General features: G+C 43.8%; 1 protein-coding gene across 3 annotated transcripts in view; it reads right to left on the reverse strand.

The window, feature by feature from the left end:
* The window catches only part of LOC116992811 (limbic system associated membrane protein), a 1,292,475-nt gene that overhangs the window by 26,284 nt on the left and 1,239,673 nt on the right, over nucleotides 1-26,518 (reverse strand). For all 3 annotated transcript variants that reach the window (XM_033052803.2, XM_033052802.2, XM_033052805.2), the window contains 2 exons: nucleotides 4,501-4,635; nucleotides 654-774 (listed from right to left, as the gene is read on the reverse strand). In XM_033052803.2, the coding sequence (XP_032908694.1) occupies nucleotides 654-774; nucleotides 4,501-4,635 (256 nt within the window). The remainder of the gene's footprint in view (nucleotides 1-653; nucleotides 775-4,500; nucleotides 4,636-26,518) is intronic.

Raw genomic sequence — 26,518 nt, forward strand, 5'->3', positions numbered from 1 at the left:
CACCAAGTCACTCTGGAAATGAATACACCATGGCTAGTCTGTACTTGAACAACATATTCTTAGTGAAACACTGATTCACAATGTGTGCCTATACCCATGTTGAGTCACCCCTAAATGTGGGCACCCTAAAATGTACAGGGCTGGCTACCCTAAAATGTACAGGAATAACACAGTCTTCTTAATGTCAGGTAAATGCTGAGGTAGAAAAGACAGATCCTTTTCCTCTTCTCATTTATTCTCATATGCAAGTCTGAGTGACTCAGGTCATACAGGTGGGGAAATCTCATACCTCAGCAGCTCCTTTCTGTAGAAGAATGCACCTGGAGCAGCATTACCTAATTGAAGACTTATACTACCTACATCTTAGTCTGTATCATGGGCTACTTAACAATGAATATTGTATTAATTGGGTATTGGCCCATAATTGACTTCAAGGCAAGAGCTCCATCCTCCGTACTTCCTTCAGCATCTCCAGTGCAGAGGGGAATTTCTTCCTCCATCCATGACCATGCTGGGTCTGCTGAGCCTGATGGGACATAGCAACTCAAACGGATTGTAAGGAGTAATTTGAGAGGAATTGGGGACGATGACAGAAATGTCTATTCAATGCACCAAAAAAAGAGATGAGGGAAGAGACAAGCTACAGCCCTTACCTAGTATCATCTCTGTACCATTCGAAATCGGGCATGGGCACTGCTGATGCCTCGCACCGCAGTAAGGCTTGTCGTCCCGTGGCTGCTTCATTGCTCTTGGACTCTGTGATGGTGGGAGGGTCTGCAGGAAGGAAACACACAGTCAATCTACCCACTTCCAGGTGGAACAAAACAATGAAACTATGTCAGGGCTGCCTGTCTTATGCAAACTGTTTGAGATACTGGAGGCCCATGGCAGCTGTTTGCTGCATCCCTTGTTTCTCCCTGCTCCTCTGCAGAACACTGCTCTTTGAACTCTTGCTGATATGCAACATTAGCAGTACTCCTTACACGTGCTTCTCTTCAGCGCTGCTGAATAAAGTTCTGTCATAAATGCATAAGCATACACAGGCAAAGTTAAGGTTAATGATGGACTTCTGCAATTTATGAATATTTACCTACGGATCTGTAGTTCACATTGGCTTATCAGAGAGAAGATGAGAGAAAGACTTCATCAAGGGTAAAGGAAGACAGCAAAAGTAAAGGAATAAAGAAGGATTTAACATTAGTATGAAAATTATATTCCACACAAACTCTTTGCCTAATGCCAAAATTGTAATAAAAAAGGGACTGAGGCAACAGGTATGAAACAGAAATACGTTAATGGCTTAAAAGAGAAGAACTTTAGCAGAAGCTGTGGGTGCAACTCTTGAGAGCCAGTGTTGAGACACTTCCCTTAGATGTCCAAGGTTACAAATTCTGATCAAACCTTCCTGGACATCATGCTTTGTCACAAGCTCCAAAAGGGCTCGCTCGTGACTGCTCTGACTAAAGTTTTTCCTCAGCCCAGCACTGTGCTCCCACCTCTGCTTACTTTGCAGTCTGGGTGTTGTGCCATGGGCAAACCAAACTTGGAAAATATATTGGTGTGCTCTGCTGGAGCTTGGTCTCAGTACTGGCTGGAAGCCAGGTAGGGTAGGCACTGGCATCTTCAATCCCATCCCCATGTTCAAAATATCGAGTGATAAGCTTTACATCTTAAAAGACAGAATTATTTCCACCTGGCTGCTGAGAGGGATCAGCCTTGTCTCTCTTAACTAATACTTGCATACCGTGAGATTACAGGGCTGCGACTTAGACGGATACTTTGCTGAGACTCAAGTTACCATGAAACACAGTCTGCCATCCCAGAACTAAGAGGCCAAAGGGGAAAAAAAAAAAAAAAGGCAAAACAGATTGTGCCAGTCAAAGAAAAAAAAATTATTAAAATTATTCTGTCTGGAGAATGTAGGGAAGGAAATTTGTTTGTGAACACATTAGCCATCTCAATATGATCCCTTTCCTGACCTTAATTGGGATTTTATGCAGGGCTTTAGGGATATTGCAGTGCACCCTCTAACATCATAAATATTAACAAGTGTACATAAATAGGATCCTACATGCAAAGGCTGTGGGTTCATGTAAATACTTTAATTTGAAAAGGAGAAGGGATAATAAAAGGATAGCGAAAGTGATTTTTAAATCATTCTTACATTCTTATTTGATTTTTTGGTTTGAGCAGTATATCTTCTTGCTGTCTACAGTGAGACAAACCTTTCCATTTCATGAATCTGGTGCAAGAGGTGAGTCACAGAATGAATAGGCACCTTTCCATGGTCCTAGAAAATGATTCCAGCTAGTGTCTGTTTCCTAGCCAGCTTCCAGGGAGCCCAGCCCCTTGCTGTGAGCAGTCCCTGTATTCACCACTTTTAGAAGCTGGTGCACTGCTCTCCCGGGAGAAGGGGCAGGTGGTACTGCCAAACAAATCAGCTTATTGCACCTAGAAAGCAGCTGCTCTATGTGTAGCCATTTGCTGCCTGGGAAGCCAGGAGTGGGTTCCCTTTGGCTGTTCTCCTCCCACTCTCCCCAGGCCTCAGTTTCCCTGTCTGACACACAAGGGCAATTACTTGGGAAGCCTGAAGGTGGTAGTGTGAGACCAAAGTAAAGTGAGATGCTTTCTCCTGCGGTCCAAGCTGACGGTGCTCCACAGCAAATAGATAAGAGATGGCCAGGAAGCTCCTGAGATTGGACAGGCTCAATTTTTCAAACTTACTGTGGTTTTCTGACTTTCTGCTGCTTGTGGTGTTGTTTAACAAAACAGGATGGGGAAAGATGTATGCAAATACCTAGTTTTCATTCTCCTAATATGACTGATTTTCCCCCTCAATGGTCCTCATAGTCTCTTAGATTTATTTCCCTTTTTTGCAAAAGAAAAAATCTGTCTTTAAGGATTTTTAAACTGCTTGCATTACATATTACACCACATATTAACATCACTTTTTTCATATTTTCCAACAGTTAAAATGTTTAAGATCTTAACATAGCATAGTTATATGTCGAAACTAAATCAAAATCAAACATTCTGACTTTATACAAACAATCTGTTTCAAACACATTAACACACCATTGAAATTATGTTTCACAGAAATGTTTGAAATTATTAATTTGCTTTCATGGAAAGTCTCCAGTTTATAAATTCAGCTGGTTTTGACACTTCTATACTTTCAGTGCAGAAAATCTGCTACTAGAGTTCATATTAATGCCAAATTTGGCCCATGAGGAAACTGATATTAAACCATTGCCACCCAATTTCTAAGGGAACTATAAAAAACCATGTATTAAGAAAATGCTGCAAGGAGCCTATAACCTCAAACTCTAAGCAGGACAGAAAAGTTGATCTGATGTGATGGTCCACATGGGACCAAGGAAAAGAAATGAAGAGCAAGAATAGTATTAAAAGGTGCTATAATCACCTACGGTCAAATTAAGATTGGTATTGCCTGAAACACTTGATGCCATCAGCTCTCTGCCCTAACCTGCTCCCTAACAGTTCTACCTGTGAATTAAAGCACGAATAAGCAGAAATATGTCTGTAGACATTTCCAATTTTAATTTAAGTTAATATTCTGGTATAAGTCTCAATTTAAACTGAAGAAGATCGGGAGAGAACATACCTCCCATTCATCCATCCTTGCTGCAAAGTTATTAGCCTCCAAGCAAGGAAACAAAGCAAGTACGTGGGGATAGCTCACTTTACATCACTCAAGGGCCAAATATGATCCATACAAGCATGGAGGTGGACATATGTACATGTAGGATTAAAGAGTGACATCAGTTTGAAATATCTTGTGTTACTGTGAGAGGAGCATGCCAACAGAGGGGACACCTGTCTAAAGCACATATGGGATGGGATCCATGCCCCAATCTAGAGATGTGGAAGCAAGCCACAGCTTACTGTGCCTCTTGGTGCTTTTAAGGGACTGCTGTATCCTTTGGCCAAAACCCCTTTCTGTATTGCACTGGTTCATGAAGGGTCTTTCAGACAGAGCTTTAAACTAATGACCTGAAACCAGCATAAAAGTTAAGTTTTTGCACCCTGTCATTAACACATGCCTCTGCCCCATGTCTCCTGGCTGTGATAGCTGTGTAGGCACTGCTGAAATGGCTGGGTGCAGGCAGGCACGTGATTGCTCTGAGCCAGTTGAACCCTTCCTTATCTCTCCTTGCTGCCTTGGTGAAGTTTCTCTTCACGCTGCTGTTCACCCAAATAGCAATGAGTGAAAACAAGGCATTGCCAGTATTTCAGAGGGGAGAGACAGGGGCAACTCACAGCTCTTCTTTCTGTTTCTCTCTCTCTGTCTCTCTGTACCACACCTTCCCAAGCCTTTTCTTATATATTACCAGGTTTAAAGCACAAGTTGTAGCCTGTGGCAAGTGTCTGATTGCAAATAGTTTTCTGAGCGCCCTCCCTTTCAGATTGTATAACCCAAACCCAGAAACACTTCTGTGTTTATCCTGAAGTAACCCTCGCCTGTGACAATGTACTCACAGTTCACAGTGACCCGGACTTGCTTGACATCTGCTGAGGCAACTTCGTTGGCAGCTTTACACTCGTACTTGCCCGACTGCTCGCGTGTGATCCCCAAGATCTCCAGGTACTCCTCCTCACCTTCAAACTCTCTGCCTGGTAGGACAGAAAAATACAGAGGGTGGTTCTGTTAGGCTTTTAGATTTAGGAAATTGCTATGGAGGAGCAATAACAACATGGAGTCTACAAACAAGCAACAGTCATGAGCCGTTTAAAAGTTATTTCAGAAGCTGCACCAGCAAGATAGCAGTATTTAATTTAATTATGGAAAACTGAATATCTGGAAGGCAGCATACAAGGTGGTACAATACATAGCATCTCACAGGTTGCCCAGGCTGAGAAGCAAAATCTCCACCACATAAGATCAGACTAAGTTTGCTAGTGTGATGGCTGAGTACCACCAGAGGTTAGTCATGCTGTGGGTGATGTGCTGGTTCAGGGCTAGCCAGGTCCTCAAATGTGTTGGCAGCAACTTTTTCTCCACTGCAAATATGTTCTTTTGTCTCTCAGTGCAACCACCACCCTGAAGTGCCATTGATCAGATCAAGCTACCGTTAAACACAGCCAAACAGAGAGAAACAAACTGTAATTTGATCTGCAGAGACCAATAATCATCACGCATCCCTGAGCTACTGTACATATGAAATGACACATTTAAACCATGCTGCCTTACTTACACACTTCAGAAAACAATGACTTGAGTGTCAGTCGGGGTTATGGATGAGGCAGGAATTGGGGGAGGTCTGTAGATTTGCTTTTAACTCACTGTGTGACCTTGAGTGAGTAACTCCTTTGCTCTCCCTCTGTAAACTGCAGCAAATAGAACCCCCCCCTCTCCCATCACCTCCTGGTTAGAGCAGGGCAGTGAGGTTAACCCATGTAAAACACATTAGATTCATTGCATGAAAGTTGCCAGGCAAGCATGAAATATTAGGATTGGTGTATCTACCTATTCCTTCAGAAAGCAAAGTAAGGCGCCTCCTGAAAAGAATCTGAAACACATTTCCTCCTCTCAGAGGGCTGTAAGCACTGATTTGCAGCACTGGAAACTGCAAGTCCCAGTTATGCTCCTATGTATGTTTAGAGAAATCAGCCCCCAACCCTAAAAGAGTAAAAGATTTGAGGAAAAAAAACCAAAAACCAAAAACCAAACCCACAAACAAAAAAAAGATCACAAGAGCTCCATTCAGGTTCCTCAGAGAGTGGTCCGATTTTCCAAAAAAGTGTCTGCCCAGAAGATATTTTCTGCACAACAGGTGCTGAGCACTTCTGAAACCCTGTCCCCTTCACAAAAGTGCTTATAATTTTTGAGGGAGTTCAAATGTTCCCCTTGGTTTATGACACTGCATGAAAGCAGTGAGTAAGTCCAGTCTCCAGAGGTGAACTTCCCATGGAGCCACCTACAACAAATCCCACCCCAGAGGCACAGATTTGCTGCAGTGTCTTGGCCAGGTCAGCCTGGCCACACACACTGGTGATGTCAGCTGTGTGCAATTCCCTTTAGCATCAGAGAGGTACTTCAGAAACTTCAAAATCTGCTCAGAGCTCTGTCCCTTACATAATTATTTTTTTCCTTTTTTTATTTTTCTTTTTCACAGGCAATTTTCAGAATCATTCTAGGGGAAAATCACCCCCATCACAGAGACTCAGCATGAAAACAGCAGTGTACCTATTAAACTCATGTAAAGACAAGGGCTCCCTCTCTCTTTCTGCAGGACTAACCAGCATTCCCTTTTTTCAACTCCTGCCAGATGTTCAGGTAGTGGAAATCTCATTGCTATGTCTTAAAATTCACAACTGCTTTGGTTTTTGCAACCCCCAGCAATCTGCTGCAGGACCTTCCTGCATGGCAGCAGCGTTTTGCATGAGGGAAGGAGGCAAAATTGGCTCCTGCTGTCAGGGCATGGCTCTCAGTACTCTGCGCTGCACTGGGGCTGATACTGTGGAGAGTCAGTGGAGAAGGAAGCAGAGTGCGAATTCCACAGGTTTTTTTTGCTGGAACTCATGAATATATTAGGAAATCCTAACCCCTTTAGGACCAGGGTTAGGTGAGTCACAGCACTGTGGGAAGGGGCTTCAGTCACCATCTAAGCCATTCCCCAAACTCAAGGCAGGACACATGAGTCATGTCAGGGACACAGCCATTCTCTGCCCTCCAGTGGCAGAGATTCTGCAGCCGCTCCTGACAATCTGTTCCTATGCTTTGCTGTCCTTACTATTGGAGCAGTTTCCTGAAGTTTGACCTGAACCTTCTTTGCTGCAATTTAAAGCTATTACTTTTGTCTTAGCCACTACAGACAAAAAGAACAAATCATTCCCTCCTTCCCTGCAATACCCTTTTATCAACTTTTAAATCACTTATGTTCCTCCCTCAGTTGTCATTTTTTTTCTTTTGGCTGAACATTGCCAGGGTCTTTCAACCTTCCTCTGTAGGTGAGGTTTTTTTAGACTCATGATCATTCTTGTCCTTTGCTTTTAGACCTCTCTGACAAGTTCACATTTTTCTAGGTGTGTCATACCCCAAACTGAACACAGCATTTCAGATGAGGTGTTACCAGGGCTGAACACAGATGGAGGATTGCATTGCAACTGCTTCGCCATGCTGCTGTCTGTAGAGACAGCACATTGTTTCTGGTTTTGCTACAGCAGGGAACATTTCTGTTTGGGAAACTCTCTTAATTCCCAGATTTTCTTATGGCATACTGCTACCTGCTAATAAAACACTTCAAAAATCCCACCTCCAAACTGAGCTGACAACCAACACTCTCTTCCTTTCACAGCAGCACTCCCAGTTGGTAGGTCAGTCAGTTGACTGGAAAGTTAATTGGACATCAGGGAAAGACTCACAAAGAAAAGGTTAAAACATAATTTGCCTCTGTTTTGCAATTCATTTGCTCTGCAATTCTCCCTTGTTTATACACAGGGTTCATTCCAAGTGGGACTTGCTTCTCCTGCAATTTTCCCTTGTCACAAGACTGTCACTGTAATGAAAACGGGGTTGAGGGTGACTTAACCAGCTCTAATGGAGTGGCACCCTCATTAAGGGTGCTGTTAAGTCTGTCTTTTGGAGAACCACATCAGGGAAGCTCCAGAGTAACCCACAAGGGTAGGTACTTTCCCAAGGGAAGATGTTTTTGAGCTTCTCCTCTGCATATATACATGCACTTGAAATGTACTGTGTACCATGTCTGGCAGGAGAACTTTCACAGTTACACAAACCCCTCCCAAGACATGATAAGCTGCTGCCTTGCCCAGTGGAGTGCCCTGGAAGTAAGCGAAAGGCAGGACTTCTGTTCTAAAGGGATGTCAAAGACATCAATAACCCTATTCAGCTCCTCATTCCCCTGCTCTAGGACACACATATAAGCATAATACTTCAGGGAAAGTTTCTGTGATAGTCTCTTGCTGAATAAGTGTTCTTGTTTCTGCACTGTGCATCAACATTTTGCTACAAGAACTGAGCTGCTCTCACTTTCAAGACAGACCTTTTTGCTTGCTGCCTTGTCCCCTCTAAGAGCACATTAACCATTTCTAACAAAGCATTTATATAAAATCGAGGTGTTGTAGTACAGATCAGGGAGAGGAAAGATGTATCACAGTGTGTTAGAGAAATGTCAGGTTGTGATATCTTGCAGAGAGCTGTAGAGATGTTTTCACTAATTCACTTTGGCAGCCAGATTAGGTGAGTCATATTAACTCTAACCTCTGAGGCAAATGGGGTGGGGGGAGCAGAAACAGAGCTTTATACATCGAGTGAATTTACAAATGTTTTCACACAGGAGCCAGCTTGGGTAGAGAACTGATGGTTGTCACTATGCAGTTTATCAAAATGGGGAGGGAGAAGGCTTGGACAATGCTCTTTGGTACCGATAACAATGACCATATTCTATTAGGTGAAAGAGGGACTGCCAGCTCCTGGCAAGTGAGCCACTCCATTCCCATTAAGAGAAGATATTTGCCTTAAGCAGATTATCAAGGGATGAAATTCTGACCGTACTATCAAAGCTTCCTTGCTGACAAGGGTTGTCTTCCCTTTCAGGTTTCCCTAGATGGATGACTTCTCACTCAGTGCAGCTCTTCTCATTCCAAACCATCCCCTTGCATTACTTCAGGCAACCTGCTTCCCTGCAGGTTTTTTGTCTTTCACATGTTCATAGCTAGCTTGGTTTGTTGCTGCAGCCCCATTAAACACCATCTTGCCAAGCTCTAGCTTCTTAGCTCTTCCCAGTGAATCAGAAAGAAGAGCTTTCTGCTCTGGAGGCTGGAGATAGAGAGAGCATAAGCCCGGGAGGCTTGACAATCAAACCAGGAGGGAACGACCCTGAGCAGTGCGAGCCAGGCGGCTGCTGCTGCTGGGAGCTGGCAGAGACTTTTTTGCAGAGGGATCTGCGGCAGCAGCTTTGATGTGTGCAGGAGGAAGGCTTTGAAGGTCTGCTTGCCTCAGACACATTTCCTATCGCCTGGCTTCCTAATTGGGCCCAGTAAATAATGAAGCTGAACAGCAAATCTGCTTGGCTATGCTAGCCTGCTGGCAAGCAGCCCTCCTTTCCCCCTACCCTCTGGAAATAGCCTTGTACAACCCCATTGGCTCTGTATGTTGTCCTTGTTGGTGTGCACACCTACCTGTGCTCTCATATGTGTGTATATATATCTGTATGTGCTATATTCTGTACTTTATATATGATGCATTTTATTTGTTTTTACATCTCTAAATCCACCTGTATGTACAGAAACATAGACTGACATGTTCCCCAGGCATTTATGGGCCCTTCTCACCTCCTCTCAGATGGCCCCTTGCACTGCCACACACTATCACTTTTTCCATAAAGGCTAAATGCTTCCTTTCTACAAATGAAACACACCCAGACCAAATCCCGCTTGTACTGTGTGCAGACAGGTCTTTCAGGTAGTCAGGGCCAGCAATGCATTCAGTCACATGCTCTACCAGAGAGGCCTTTCCCTTCATGCCCTAGTTTTTTACATCACCAAAGGGGATCTCTAGAGATGCAGCCACATTTTGTTTCATCTCTTCTCCTGTCTGTGCATCCAACACTGGGCTTCTTCTCGTGCAGAGATTAGTTTAGTTCTCTTATTTATTTTTTTAAACACTGACGTGGTCTTAAATTAAACTGAAATTCAGATCTGCTGAAAGTGTCTGTTTGGCATGTGGAGAAAGAGATCCGCCACCCTGCTCCTATGTTTGTTTTCCCTCTAAGCACCTTTGTAGTTGTGAAGAGAGGGGAGCAGAATGGGTTATGCATCTTTGTTGGGCCTAAAACAAGATGCAAGGAGATAAAAAATATTAGAAATCAATGGATGCCATTTGAAGTTTTTTGTGTGTAGCAGCTTCTATTGCTGAACTGCAGGTTTTGTTGTCTCTGCACTCTCCATTTAGTGTTTGAGGTTTTGCTCACCTAACTTTCCTCCTTCCCTTTGTACCTTCTATTCCCTATGAACAGGCTTCTGAAAGACAAAAATAGCTAAGGGAGCCTTTGGCATGATTTTTTTTGTTTTACCTCCAGCCAAAGGTTTACTTTTTTTTAATTCAAAACTTTGAACTTTTCATTTATCAGTCCCTGTCTCCTCATCCATCACAGATTCCAATGAGCTTGGCATTTTTTCCCATCCCATCTTAGTTGTAGAGGCTTGTTTTTAGCAAAGACATCAGTAGAGAGAAGCAGATGGTGGATAAGCAAAGGGACAGCTAGTGCTATAATGCTACAGTGGAAGCATTCCTGCCTTCTTTCCTAAGAAGGTAGGCAGAAAACCTAGAGTAGCATGGGAAGTGGTGAAAATGGGGAAAGCTTGAGAGAAGACAAAAATAGATGGAGAAAAAACAGAGGGAGAATAGAGAGAGAGAGAGTGGCTGGGAGAAAGAAATGCAAAAAAAAAGCGAGATTCTTCAGTGACTGAGAGAAAGAGAAAATGTTATTCAGCTACTGACACAGAGAAACAGAGACAGAGTGAGTGAGAAAGATGGGAGGTGAGACAGTGGCAGACAGAGAGATGTACAGCTGGGAGAGAAGCACAGCCATCTCTTGTGTAAAGGGAGCCATGAAATAACAACTGCCAGAGGGACAGAAACAGAGGGGTCACATGTAGTAAGGCAGTAATTACTCTGTTTAAGCAGCAAGGCACAGCAGGGTATTTATTGTTTCAGCTGGCCTCATGCCTCCCATGCCCTCAGGTCTGTAGCTATTACACATAAACCAAAAAACTAGAGCGGTCCCAGGGAGGGCTCTGGCATGGCTCTGGCTTCATGAATGAGAATTAGTCCGACCAAAAGGAAACATCCTGGCATGGTTTCCCCTGGCGTTCACCAGGACTTTGCTCCTTTGCTCATATTTGCACCTTATGTGCAAAACTGGAGCCAAGGACAGCACCCAAGGAGCTCCCTGGCTGTGGGAACATGATCACCTGCTGGCATGACCAGGGTTAAGAGAGCCTGTGATTTTCATGGACTCTTTCTTCTCAAACTCCACACATCCATCATGCAAACAAAACTCTCCAGGCTGAGAGCAGCTTCCTCAGACTGAACAATGTCTCTGTGCTCTCTCTCTCAGGACAGCACTGACCAAACCACTTGGGAGGACTCGCCTATTGCTGACGGCTCTGCCCAGGAGCTGGAAGCCAAAATGTGACAGCTCAGATGCAGTTTGCATCCAGGCTGTGGGTGCCTGTCAGTGGGGGTCATCTGGCTGAGGCAGCCTCAGTAGATCAGCCGTATCTCTGAATTCCTACCCCCTCTTTTTTATGAATGATCACTAAGGGTCATCACACTCTCTCACAGAGAGAGCCCTGAGCCTGAGCATGGAGCAGGTGTGCAATATACTACTTCATCTCAGCAGCTGATTAGATTTTCCATTAAAAATTCACATGTGAAGGCCAGAAAAAAACCATCCCCTGAAAAAAAATCCAGACCCACTTTGGGTCATAGCCTTCTGTTTGACCAGTGGTTTTCTTCTTCTCTTTGCTGAACCAGAAGAAGGAATCAATGTTCCACCTCAGCTAGAGATATAATTTAAATCAGATTATTTCATGTTGAAGAAGACCACTTTTTTTTTCAAAATTACTTACTGAATTTAGCCCAAATTTGTTAACACATTTTTAATGAAAACAAACAGCATTTTTGTATAGATTAATTATTCTTAAACAAAACTTGGCTGTGAAGCCAATGTATAAAGTAAATTATGAACCATGAGGTAAATTAAGTCATGTAATGCCACAACTACAATATTATACTCCCTAAGTGTTGCATACTGCAATGCAAGTTGTCATGACTATGCTACCAAACACCAAGCCTTAATTTTACTGCCAAGAAAATGACATATAAATATGAACAAACCAATAGTTGCACTGTTTCTGCATCACAGAATTTTTGCCTGCTGCCTTTTGAAGGGTACAGTAAATTCACGAGTACAAGCCGCACTGAGTATAAGCCACATCGCCGGGTGTTGGCAAACATTTTGATTTTTGTCCATAAATAAACCGCACCTGAGTATAAGCCGCTCTGTCGTTTGCAGCGAGGACCCGCGTGCAACAAAGTTGCCAAATAGTAACAGAACCGCGGCAGGGCGGGGTTTACTGACTTGGCTCAGGCTGTGCAGGCTCGGCCCGCTCAGGGCTGCCGATGGGGCCAGGTGGCCCAGCCCAGCACTGCTGCTCAGCAGGGCCGCTCGTGGCCAGCCGCCGCCTCTGGGCTTGCTTGCCCTGGCCCGGCGCTGCCCCGTGGTGGCAGGCAGGGACGGATCCCCCCCCCGCTCCTGCGGTGGCAGAGGCAGGCAGGGACGGAGCCCCCCGCCTCCTCCCTGAGCCCCAGTGATGGTGGCACGGGGCCCCCGCCGCCTCCCCGAGCCACGGCGATGGCGGCACAGGGCCCCCGCTGCCTCCCCGAGCTGCGGCGATGGCGGCACGGGGCCCCTGCATTCCCCCCGAGCCGTGGCAATGGCAGCAAAGGGCCCCCCCGTCTCTCCCCCAGGCTGCGGCAGAGGAGGGAAGGAGAGAGCTCTCCCTCCTCTCTCCCCGCCCCCCGTGCTGCCTGCAGGGAGCCAGGCTCCACCCGCAGCGCAACAGAGTAACAATTTGTAACAATCGCCGGCTTTTACTAGCAGGTGCTTGGCTCGGCACCCTGGCTGGCACTTCTGAGGTTGTAAATGTCAGAAAATTATTCACATATTAGCCGCTCCTGAGCATAAGCCGCATTTCCGGTGTGGGAGCAAAATTTTAGTCAAAATGGTGCGGCTTGTATTCGTGAAACTACTGTACTTTAAAAGAAAATGAAGTAGGAGTCATCATCAGCTAGATGAATCAATGAGATGTCACCACATTTTTACAAGTCTTAGGAAGGCAGGAGTTGGTGACTCATCAGGTTGCAAGGACAGTGCTGCAATAGCTAATGAAATGGAGGTTGGAAACAGAAGGTCAGACAAAGAATCACAGCTGAGGCACAGGAGGCACAGGAGTTGTTTGATGTGCGCATGTAGATAGCAACACACCAGTCTCGCTCCCAGCAGGGTGGTCAGCACTGTGGGGTCCTGTGCCCTCTTCCTCCACCACCTACAAGAAGAGGATGGGCTAGAGGATGGGTCCCTGGCAAGAGAAACATCAGGGTGTGTTTTCAGGGGTGTGGGTGTGTAATCAGTATGTGGGTGTGTAATCAATAGGTCTTTGCTTCCCACCGTGCTAAGCACAAGGTGGTAATGCAAGCCAAGAGCTGATGCGGGGGACTGAGTTTTCTTGTATGTCATGGACACTTATGAAAGGCATAAAATACAACAGCAAGCAGTCAACTGTTGCAGTCTCTAGTGACTCTGTCAGACAGTTTCCTTTCATTTGGCCTCATGTACTCTTTTTCCTACAAGTTTTCTTATTTTGGACAATGTACTTGTGCTATCATTGTTGTACAGTTTGAAGACAAGTTCCTCCTCTTAAAAACAAGACCAAAGAAAAGACTGACAGCAACAAGTCCCTTCTGGGGCAAGAAGCCTGACTGAACTGTATAATTACTGTCCTGCCAGTGAAGAGAAATGATGAACTGCAATGCAGTCCCTAGTTTAATTCCACAAATCATTATGTCAGCCTCAGACTTCAGGGAAACCTCGTGCAATGGCCCTCACTGGTACCAGCTGTGCCAGTCTCTCAATCTAGGAACTATAGGAGTTGGTCTGTGTTTGGCGGCATCTTTAAAAATCCTTGTTAAGTTCTTTACAAAGTGTCTTGTGTCTTATGTAGCACAAGACATGCTCAATATACTATTGTGCAAGAATCAAGTAGATCGCTTTTGTAGGCATCCACCAGAATGTTTCCCTGCTCTTAAATATAAGGTGTTTGTTCTACTCTGTCCTGTGCCCACTTGTACTTCTTGGGATAAGAGGTTAAGGATGAACCCAGAACTCCAAGATAACTTAAATTTTTATTTAAATTTAACAATCACCTCCTCTTCAATGATTCAGCTTGGCCCACAAAATTCCATTCTTATTAGAAGTCTTGAGAAATTACAAATTGGCACACATTTACTTGAAATGGGAAGGAGCATTAAGTCAGAGGCTTAGGAATTGCTGTGGCTATTTCTCTGCAAACTGGAGCCAAACATTTCATGACCAGAATCTCCTGTCCTTTTGCAAGATGCAATTCCTATAGTTCATCCCTGTTTTCAGTGAGGCTGCTCTGAACATCAACTTCACAAACAAAACCTAAAGACCAGGATTTCTGGATCTAGTCACTGAGCTTTTTAAACTGTTGTAGTTTTCAACTGAGGAAATAAGGTCAAAGAGTTAAGCCACCCCTTAGCAAGATTTACCTGTTCAAAAACATGCCAGAGTGTTGTGATGTTTGGTGCCAATATTTGTATAGATGGATTAGCTTCTTGAAAAAACATTTTGTTTGCTTTTCTCTTGACCCCTTTCCTTGGTGAAATGTTTCTCAGTTAGGCCTGGCATAGTGATTTCCTGACACCATCCCCCGTATCTGTTCCAGGTGGAGGAAGAAAAGGGAATACTTTGTGGGGAGCACAACAAGGGATCAGGAGAATTCAGGATTCAGCAGGCATCAAATACTGTCAGTTATCGAGGTGGGAATCACAGAGGTTTGAGGCAGGGTGGGGTGTGCTGGGAAGAGATTGTTTGGGCTCACGCTGCAGAGACTTTTTGATCAATTGGGCTGGCTCCTGTGATATTATCATCTGAGGTGTCTGCCATTGATTCATAGTGATAGCAGTCCAGATAAATGATTGCTTTGGTCCAGGATATTTAATTCTTATGCCACTCCTTTGCTTTCCAGAGAATAAAGAGTCTATCACACTAGCAAGGCAGTGGCTGCGAAGGAGAAGGAAGGCATTTGCTCCATGCCTAGTATTGCATCTTGCACAGTCCTACAGGGAAGGCAAACAGAGAGGAAATACAGACCCTGATTTTGAGGTCTTGTAGCACCCTGATGCAGCTACTCCCATTGCTGGTGCAGCTGCTGGCCATCAGCACACTTGAAAATCATGGCTGTGAAGCAGAGTTTCTCTCCCAGGGATATGGGAAAAAGAAGGGGGTCACCAGAAAGGGAGAAAGTAGAAAACTGTAAGTAGAAGAAACAGTATCAAAACAACTCCTTTCTGACTTCTTACAGCTTACCCCATAAGTTTAGGAAGGGGTCTGAAGACAAACCTAAAATATATCTCATTGCCTTCATACCAACTCCTTAATACTCCTTATGATTACATAAAATTTCCAACAACTGTAACAGTGCTGGCATAAGAAGACCATGGCCAATCATATAAATCAAAATGTGTCTCACTGGGCTTAGTTTCTGAATCCCCCTATTACCATCATGGACAGAAATCCATTGAATTCTCTTCTCTGACTCCCCAAACACATTTGATTCTTGTGTGAAGAGAAATGTCTTGCTCCCACAGGAGCCCAGTCAGCCAAAATACCCAAGAAAGCACAAAAAACCCGTTAGTTTTATGTTGAGGACTCTTTGGTTCCTTTGTGCCAAGCTCCTGGAGAGGCAGGGGTCTCATTAGAATGCCTTTGCAACTGCACACCTGTGAGACTTTCAGTGGAACTGAAACAGCAGTTGCTCTAATTAAACAGCACAGAGCAGGCCACCTTAATCACTAGCGTGATTTCATTTTCCTTGAGGAGAAGAGGCATCAAAACTGATAAGAGAGGGGGAAGAAGGTGAAATTTACTGAATCCCTGGTTCCTCAATTTAAAGCATTTAAGGGATGTCTCTCATCTCTGTAAAGATTAATGTGAGCTTCTGATGACGTGTTTTATTAAATGGTAATATAATAATTGATATTTGAAAAAAAGGGTTTCCAAAAGCCACTAAAGGCTTTGACAGGACAAGATCTATTGGCTTGCAATGGCATTTGTGCCTGTAAGTCACTCAGGTGCATTGGAAAACTTCACCTTTACACTTTTATTCAAATCAGTGCTTCATTTACTCCATCAGTGTGACCTTGCCAGTCTGTGTGGCAGAAACCAGGGGCAGGGGTGAAAACCATAAGCCCTCTAAGGAGAGGATCTATGTTTTCTCAACCTTGGATGGAAGTAGGAGGTGCCAGCAGCATGCAGCCTGAGCAAGAAAACCATCAGCTCAGAAGCAAGTACCCAGACACCAAGGACATCTAGGAAATAACAGCATGATAATTCCTGTCCTAACTTTCCCAAAGCCTATAATGGGGAGGCACATCTGTCCCTGAGACAAGGCACACAGGCAGGCTAGGTAGAAATGCTGCTGGCAAGCTAGAGGGCCAGTGGGCCAAAGCTTAATAGGAAAACAGCAGTGATTTGTCTCCACCACTATTTATGTTTCAAGTACATGACAGGTTGTCAGTAGAAGTGAGTGCTGCTAAATTTACTGCTTCTCAAATCCCTGCCACAGTTGCATACCTGGCAAGTCACTTCATTTGAAGAGCTAGATATTAGGCTGGACTTTCCTCCCCTGTGCTCTCCTTCAATGAAAACCACCAACAGCTTTCTTTACACCACCCCCTGGGGGCTATGATATCAGGGTGTGAGTTTAGAGAAGGGGGACATTCCCAGTATATTCATTTTTTACCCTGATACATGCTGGTCTTGTTCTGGGCCACTTGACTGCAGATGCGTGTCTGACAGGACACACACATGACTGAACTGAACAAGTAACAGCTTGACTACAGCATAGGGTATTCAGAGACAGAGAACATGAGAGCCTGATGAACATGAGAGAGTACTAACTGGGTGTGTGAGCAAGCGCAGCTGAGCATCGTAAGGAAAGCTGTACCAAAGACTGTGGGGATGCAAGAGGAAATGCAGGTGGGTGAAAGGGTGCCTGGGGATTAGATTGCACATGTGCATGTGTACAGGTGGTGGAAAAAACACATGGGATAATGGGTGTGGGATTGGAAGTATGACGGAACATTTGGGTGAGGATGCACAGGGAGGAAGGCTGGCAGGCAGGGGAAAGGGTGAGCACAGGGTGTGGCTGTGGTCCTGCATGTGGAGAAATGAATTATGGAATATCATTTGCCTCCCAAGTGTTGTATGATGCCTGCATCCACGCAACCTCCTGCAAATCTTCAACACAACACATTTGGCAGGTGGGAGAAGGCCCCTCCTTAATGGCTGAAAATCTGTAACACCTGATTTCAAACTCTTCTGGAAAGCAGAAGGGCAGTGAGGCTGCCATTTGATGATGGGGGCCATAAGAAGCCAAACCTTCCCTTTTTTCTCCCTAACTTGTACTCACTGCACTACAGAATCTGTGCTGAAGGGCTCTGGTCTTAATTGCATGGAAGCTACTTCTTGCTTTATACAGCTGTGCTGCTGGGCAGCACCACATCTTTTCAAATGTTCTGACTCCCTTTGGCAGCAGATATCAAGACAAAGGTGTCAGAAATATGGTGTTATGAAAGACAGCCAAATGTGCCAGGGCATATCTTCCTTCTCCAACCACTGTCTTCATTTCTTCTACATGCAATGGAGTTCTTTGCTTTCTCCTGCGCATATCTTGCTATCATGCACAAGGTCCTTTCATTTTGTTCCCTCATGTGCACTCAGTAGATAGTACATGTGCATGGACACATATCCTGCAGAGTGTGTGGCAGAAGCAGGACACATCCTCTTTTTTCCTATCACAGGGGTACAGGACCATTGCAATTCTCCACCAGGCATTTAGGAATCTGATCCTAAAGCACTTCCTTTTTTCAGTGGTGTAGGCCAGAAGCCCTTGTTCTGCAATTGCACCTCACAGTTTATATGATTAAATGTAGCATCTGCAGTTATATTAGCTGGGCTGTTAGTGACAAGTGCTATCAATCCTCATACTTCAGTGAATAAACTGATCACCAGCTGGGGACAGAAATCTCCTCTTGTCTCTCGTCACCATAACATACAAAGTGCTTTATGTGGGTTTCAGAGAGAGGGAAACAAAAGAGAGGTGGAGTTAGAGTTGACAAATAGTTTGGGGTATCTTCTTTTTTTTTTTTGGTTCTCTGCTTTCCAAAGAGCACAACAGATTTTTTTCTCCCTCCTCCAAGGCTGCTCTAAGTTTCACTGGGGGAAAACCACAATTGTTTCCTCCTACCTGGTCTCCAAGGACTAAGAATTCATCCACAGTAATCATCTATGCCTCATGGATTGAGGCCCTCTGACACTTTTTACTGGATAATAGCATTTCTTAATAACCAGCATTTCAATCAAATTCCTTTCTATCACCTCTCCAATGTAATACTCTGAGTACTCTGTATAGGCTAGGACTCAGTAGGGAAACATTCCTGCAACTTTGACCATAAGCTATTGAAATAATATTAAAAAACAGGTTTTCAAACGCCCTTTCTTTAAACACTTATTTCTCAAATGCTCTCAAAACTGCTGTCTTTCTAACTCCAGAATTCCAAAAGGGATGCTGGATTTGATTAAAACAATTTCCTGGCTTATAGGTTATGTCAATATCCTGGTGGGATTTTATGCCACTGATCTCAGCAGTCTGCAGTCTGCAGTTGCAGAAGAGTCTAAAGCGGGGGTGGAAATGATAACTATATTAAAATGGCAAATTTACCTACAGACTGTATTTTCTCCCTGCTTCAGGAATAGATGGTCTTGAGATAATTTTCAGGCAGTATGAACTTGCATATACAGGGGGATGCAAGGAGGGAGAGGGGAGAAGAGAGAAGAAAGGAGAATGGAGAACAGGGGAAGAACTGTCAAGACAACAAATAATTTAAGAAGTAGCATAGAGAAGACAGTTTGTGAGACCCAAGTCTTCAGGAGAAGGACCAAAAAGGAAATAAATAATGAAAGAGACACAGAGCATGAGATAGAGATAAAAGTTTGATTGAAAAGAAGCGAGGGGATGCAGAGGGTTAGGGCAAACAAGCAGAGCTCTGAGCAAGGTGAATTGCCATGGGAAAGCAGCAGGGAATGCAGTTAGTGTTGGCTGGGAATACAACATACAAGGGTAACTGAGGCCAGAGTCTTCCAGATGTATTACTGTTATATTGATCTGTGGTAAACAATTTCACTGCTCCCAGGCAATTCATGCCTGTTGGCATTATCACTGCTGGCCTTGGACACTTACATGCTATGTATACATGCAGAGGCACACAAGGAGAAAAAAGGTAAGTTCCCATGACCTTTGGTACTGAGGGCTTAGAATGGAGTGGGATACTTTGGTGCTGGCTCCCCCTCCTTACTTTCACTCTGCTTCATCTCATTAAAAGTAGATGAAATACACCACATGAACAGCCATCCCATTTCTAGACAAACAAGTGCTCTTATTGCTACCTTCTCAAATACAGAGAGCTCCTCTGAAAAGTCTGCAATTCATGGAGCAAAAAGACAAAGAAGATATAGTCACCCCCACTCATTCCAGCACTGCAAGAGACCTAGAATATAGCTCTTTCCATGTAGTCCTGCAAGAGCCCCTATGAATTTCGTTTGTTCTTTACCCCCTAGGCTTTGCTGTGAACTGTGTTTTGCCTGGAGGCCAGTGTGGTTGCCAAGAGGCTCAGGGAGAAAGGAAACAGAGAACCTCTCCAGTCATTTGTCACCAGGGTGATTTGAGGTTTTGGTGCCCTAACTTACAAGTCTGTTCTGATGGGCAAAGGACACATGTCCACCAGCAGAGCTGATGTCACACAGCGGAGTTGGGCCTCTGGATGCAGGCATGGCAGGGAGCCCATGGGTTGCAATTCAGCAGGAAGCTGCTGCAAAGAGAAGATGAGGATGAAACTGAACCTGCTGGAGATGACAGGTCTGGCTCCTTACCCAAGAGGAGAAATGGCTTTTCTGCTCTTGATCTCCTGAACACTCAGCCTGCCCAAAAAAGGCTCTCATCTGCTATATACAATAAGAAGGCTGAGGTATCCTATGAGGGGAAAGAGTTCTGCACTCAGATCTGATGAATTCTGTCTATTTCAACACCCCTTACCTCTTGCAGCTGCAGGCACTTGTAGGGAGTCATGAGAGAGAGAGAGAGAGAGAGAGAGAGAGAGAGAGAGAAATGAAAATCTGAGATACTGAGATACCTATTCAGGTATTTCTTTACTGAATCCCAAAGCTTTCCTGAGCTCTTTCCAAACAGAAATTGGCTGAAGGTGACATATAGTCCTTTGAATTTGAACCTCTTTGGGACATTTGTGCACACTGGTTCTGTCAGCATACTACGTTAACTCATATATCACTTGTTTAATGATTTAGGGATGTGACCAATTTAGCTTGGCAGCATATAGTGAATTGAAGACAGAAAGGTTTGATTCCCTGTTGTTTCTGTACACTCAGTCATCCTCAAAAGTGGTTGATATCTGCACAAGCCTGAAGGCAGTCTTGGCTCTTTCAATTAAAGAAAGGAAAAAAAAAAAAAGGAAAAAAAAAGAAAGAAGAGACATTTAGGAGTTCTCAGAGAGACAGAGATGCTTGGATACTGGTAGAGAACGTCTAGCACTGTTTAGAATCACAAGGAGGAAAATTGTCTTGCTCCCCTTTCCAGGCAGGAAAACCTCTCCCCACCTCTACTGTGGTGCCCATCACCATCCCTGTGCAGTAAGAAATGCCTTAAGAGATGAGGCAGGAATACAGGCTGTCAAGATCCTCACCTATATTCTTTGGTCTGCTTTCTGCACGGTAGCTATGGAGGCATAAGCAGCTTTTACAGGTCCAAGACCAGTGCCTGGTCTAGGTGATGGATTAAATCTCAGCTTAGTCTTTCTAGGGAATGAGGCTGCAGGAATTCTTACTGAGTTTTCTCAGGAGAAATGCAGCCTAAGTTCGATTCAGACTAATAGCTTAACACTTGTTCCTCCTAATAGCAGAAAATGCCCAAGGCATTTTTTTTGTGCTTGTGTAAAGACACTGATCACAAACCTGTATACAGTACCACACTCTGGGTCCCTTCTGCGGAGAAAAATCATTAAGCAAAATCATATGCATACACCCAGCCAAAAAGGCAGAAGATGAAAAAAAAATTGAGTGCAGAGGGAACAGTCACAGCTGTTTCAATTTGTGAGACAAGAAATTGTATTTCAAAGAGAATACAGAAGTTTTCCCCTTCGAGAAAGTTATTAACCAGAATTTGCAATAAACCCCACTCCATTTATATGCCTCTAAACTGAAGGGCCCTGATAGAGATTATATTGCATTCTGCGGGGCTCTCCTCTGCCAAGAAGAGCTCAGCCTCAGACCTTGCCACCTCAGAGGTCTAAATCATCTCTCCTGCTTTCTTACCCACCAGAGCCCTCCTTCAAGTTTCTCACCCTTTTATTTCCCTCTTCAGTTCACATACCTCTTTTGTCTTTTCAGTTTTTCCTCTTTCTGTGTCTCCCTCCTCCCCTTCCCCAATTATTCTCCTTTTTATATTTGAACCCTTTTTTCCTTCTACCTGTATATATGTCCACAAGACTGAAACCCGACTGTAAAGCTCAGTTGAGTTTCTGCAATGACAAAGAACATTCATGCAGGAATAGTTTATTGGTGAAACATCTAGGAGAAGAGTTCTCATGTGCAGCTTTGTTTTGCTTTTATAGCTGTCACACAGCAATTGCTTTAAGGAGGATAATGCCATATTGCACCACATGGCTGGAAAAGACTCCATCCTTTTACTTCAGAGTTGTAAAGAACTGAACCAGGGGGATGGGGAGCAGAGCAGGTAAAAAATATGCTACAGCTGAAGAAATATGCTACAGCTAAAGAGAAATCACTTGGAGGTGTTGGCAGCAAAGAACTTTACTTACAGAAGCTGGGCTGCTGGAGATTTCCTTGAAGATGACCCACTGAAGATGTGTTTGATTTGAACTGGTAAAGTCCTATGCCTGTTTCTTCTTGAAGACCCTAGTGGGATGGGACGCTCAAGGCTAATTCAAATTTTTTTGCATGTAGTTGCTTTGATGCTTAGCACATAAACAAGAAAGCAAGAAAACAACAGACTATACTATACCACTATAGTGGTATAAAAGAGGGACTCAAACACAGAGAGAGAGATGGTCAATCCAGCAATCCCATGCATACCAGCTCCCAAAAATTGAAAATTTAGTGTGGAGCATATATTCATGCTTCACTCTCACTTGTTAACAACTAAGTAACTTAGGGAGGTGGTAAATCACCCATGAAGGAAAAACAATTAATCAGTAACTTATATAAAAAAAAGAGCCCTTAAAATTCTTTCATTGCTGGAGGACAGACAGTGACCTGAGTGGACCACTGCCCTTTCTTCTGGCAGGCTGCTCTTAGACAAGTCCTCTGTGTCCTGTTTCTTTCTACTTCTATCTCACAGTGTCTTAACACACACTTTTCCATACATCTATTTGCATGTGGTCAACTTTATATTGATATATATATAATTTGCATGCAGCAGCCTGGAATGAAAACATAACAAGCACTGCTAAATTGATGTTTTCCTCATTAAAGAAGAAAAATCCTCCCTTACCAAATTTGACGTGGTAACTATATCTCCCTTTTGGACCAATATATACTGTGCCTTACATACAATTGAAGCAATAAATAAGGCATCATATAGAACAAGAAACATCTTTCTAATAGGGCAGTGAGTATTTGGCATGCACTCATTGACTTAAACATCAGCCAAACAGGTAATGATGAAAAGATGAGAAAAATCCCTGGTCTCATTCAAGAGTCCAATCAACGTGTTAGAAAAATCTTCCATGTTTTTACACAACAGCTCTCTGGATAACACCTGCTGAGGAGTGTCCAAGGCAGGTATTTGACCCTGCTGCTCAAAACCTCTCTGTTCAGAAAACAAAAGTTTCCAGCACTGGGAGTCTTGCAGTTCGCTAGCACATGAGTAATGGTATGTATTAAGTGAGACCTCAGCCTTCTACAGCGAATAGTACCCACACCAATAAAATGTGGGTCTGGTCCACGATGGGAGCAACAGCAAAACCATCTGCTATCTAGTACTATAAAAGCAACCTTTCCCTGTTTCCACTGCATGCTCCTGCCTCTGCTGGCCAGTGAAACCTTTTATATCTGGAGATACCCACTCATGTTTCTAAGTGTCTCTGTAGCCCAACCCAGAACCCAGTGTCAGGCTTATGTGGAACCACTAAGGGTTCTGAAATCAAAAGCAAATTGGAAAAGATACAGCATACTGGAGACAGTCTTTACTGTGAGCATTCTATGAGCCTGGCAGGAAAGTGACTGAGCATCTTACTGATTTGTGCAATACTGCTTCTCTTTCAATTCACCTGCTTTTAAACAACGCACTGAACTCTCTCAGGAGACTCCCTGTTTAGGGGTTCATCTCCATACAGCTCATCCTGTCCATCTCCTTTTGGCAACCAGCCTTTCTTTTCCAGCTCTCTCAGTATGAACACCTCTGCAGGGAAAAGCTGTTTTTCTGTGCAATCCCCAATTTAATACTCTGACATGGCATCAACATTTTGCTGCTGTTTTTCCTGTTAGTAAAGTTCTATCCCTGCCTTTTATGCCCCTTTGCCTTAAGTAATTCTATTTTTCTCTTCTCTGTGCCCTGTTTCACCCTTCGTGGTGGGATTTGTGTTTTTTCCCTTTCCTCCTCTACTGGAAACGTGCCAGCAATACAGCAGAAGGGAGCACATTGAGAAAGGTTAGGCAAACACAACATTAAGATCAGAATCAGCAACATATTGCTCATTAAACATTTAAAATCAACAGTTGCTGGCTTGATCTGCCAATATTGTGAGAAATGCCAGTTTTAGCTCAAGGTGCCTCCTGTTTCCAAAATGACTTTATTTATGATGTGAGGGCTGGTGGCTGTGAGAACAAAACCTTACCTCAAGCAGCCAACAACACCCAAGCTACAGGCAGCTCCATGGAAAGTTCCCCAGTGAACACCAATCGCTTCTGCCTCCCCAACACCCCCGCTGCTTTCCAGAAACAAATGGATGTGTAAGAGCACAGAAATGTGTTTGCAGGAGATAAATTATTTATCTGAAATTTGCTGTTGTGAAGTCAGCGTAATTCTCAAATCCACAGACATATTTTATGCACTGATAGGAAGTTTCAAACAGGGGCATTTGGACTTATATTTTTTCCCTCCTCCTGCAAGTATTAACACAATAATGCCTCACCTGGAAAAGAAAAGAGCTGGTGCTGGAGCTGGAAAAGGAGTAGGATAATAGGCTTGTAGTTTTGTATTGTGTCCCAGGAAAGTTCTGTTTCTTGATAAACAAACCAGCATAACATTCCTTTCCCTCCTCCCTCCAACCTCTGATATATTTGCATTTTTCTTTTTTCTGCCTAGTCTACAAAGTTGGTGCCTTTGGTAGTTAGAAAATCAAGCCTTATAATACTGTATAAGGTACAAACTTGACTACTGTGGGCAAATCCCAGAGCCCTCCAGCTGTCAGTGTCCTCCCTCAGGCCCTGCTGTAGTCCCTGCTCTCCCAGGCCAGGTCAAAGACAGGTCACTCCTACCCAATGCACATGTCCACTGCATATGTACATTGTCCTCTCTTAAGCTGGCTTCTGGGACATTCCTGCATCAATCAAGGCCTATAAAATTTTCCATTATTTCAGGAGTCCCTTGGTTAGTGCAGTGTTTTTAAAACCATGCCACTGATCCAAACCGAGATTCTTTCTTCTCAAAAAATAATTTTTGAGATTTTTTGCCAATTATTCTGAAGGGAACAGAGCTGGATCCTAAGTATCAATGTGAAGATATATTCATACTCAATTGCACTTGTTTGAAGCATGAAAAACAAGTGTCCTCTGCTGATGCAGGAGTAAAAAGGGCAATTATAAAGCACACAATTCACACAACAGATAACCAGCCCAGCATTTCTGACAAGCTCTTGTCCACTGAGCAATAATACGTCCTGAAGATGCTCACAGACACCCTTCACTTTTAGTCAGTCAAAATGGAAATAAATATGCCCTGGCTATGTCTCTCCCTTTGTTCTGTATGAGCATATTTAAACAAGTGCAAGCTCAAAGAGAGGCCAATGGCTTGCTCAAGGCTCTAGTAAATCCAAAAGGCAGCAGTAAAGTCTGCAGTTTTTTAGATTTTGAGAAATCTGATGGAATGCTTCCAATAAACCAGAGTCCTTGCAGAGAACTCCCAAAAGCTCCTCACTATAACAATAAATCTGTAAGTAGATACATTCTCCCACCTGCCACTTAAGAAACCCAATCACATACCAGATCCTCCATTAGAGTTGGCAACTCCACAACACAGGAAAAGTGGGAAGTAATTTTCACTGAAACATGGTCTAAGCAACTTGAAATGCTGCCACTAGATTTTTCAGAAGAAAAAGAATAAATAAGACTCCTTTTTGATATAAAACCAGTTCCACTCCTTCTTGCACCTGACATCCTTTTTGTTTGTCAATTTAAACAGACACCTGACATTTGGTCAGATAAAACATGCTGGATTTTCACTGATTGGAGCAAGTCTTCACTGTGGCTTCAACTGGCTATTTTTGTATGTTGTTTGATATTCAGCAGGAAAGATGGAACCCTTCCCACCCTTTCCTAGCTGACTACCAGTTGCTGCTGTCAACAGGACTGCAGGGCACTGCTCAGGTCAGCCGCAAAGACTGTACTATTACACTTAGATTCTGCGGCAGCAACTGATGATGAAAAATTGCTAGAGCACCAACCCAGACACTAGGCAGCCACTGAGATCTCACACTACTGCCCCGTTATGGCACCATGGAGTTGGACAGACCTGGGTCACACCTGGCAAGTGGCCCTCAAAGGCTGTGGCACACCTACTCACCTTAAACAGAAATGAAACTGTCATGTTAACTGAGGTGAAGAAGTGGCTTTGGGTCACTCTCCAGTTTTCTGAGCCAGAACTGAATCAGAACAGCCCTCTTACTCCACCAGAGGCATCCAAAGAGACAAAGCAGCAGCAGGTTTTGGCAAACAGCCAGTGATTTGACTGACCAAGGACTGTAAAGGAACATACATGTCATCTTCTGGATCTGAAAAATGTACGACTTGCAAAAAACCAGCAAAACATGAAAAAAAAACGTGCTGTAATGAAGCACAGATGATCTAAGCTATAGGTATAACAGATAATTTAAACAGAAACAAAGCAAGTCCAAATTTCTTCTCATGGTACCATGACCTGAGGACTGAAGAGAGAACAGCCCCACAAAGCAGCATTATCATTTTTTGAGAAACCCAGCAATGTCCAAATGGTTTGCTCAACTTGCAGTAGAGTTGCACATTCTGGAAGTCCAATTATTTAATCATGTAATTGTCTGGAATTATTGTGCTAAAATGAGTGCTGAGTTGGTCTGCCCCTTTATTAGGCCAGGAAGCTCCCTGAGTCCCCAGAGGAACATCAGCCTGCAGACCCTCACAGTTCAAAGCAATGCTGCACTGCAAAATGGTATCAGTGTCAGAAACATCTCACAACCTCCTCCCAAGAGGGTTTGCTGAGGACTTGATCCTTCAGGCCACAAGTCTCTGTAATTGCCTTCTTTATCTGAACATGGTGAAATAGCTGTGAAGGGATAACTTTTTATCGATTTAGTTAAAGTGATGTTACCTGTCCTCTAGTC

The sequence above is a fragment of the Catharus ustulatus genome, chromosome 2, assembly GCF_009819885.2.
Source record: "Catharus ustulatus isolate bCatUst1 chromosome 2, bCatUst1.pri.v2, whole genome shotgun sequence".
Lineage (NCBI taxonomy): Eukaryota > Metazoa > Chordata > Aves > Passeriformes > Turdidae > Catharus > Catharus ustulatus.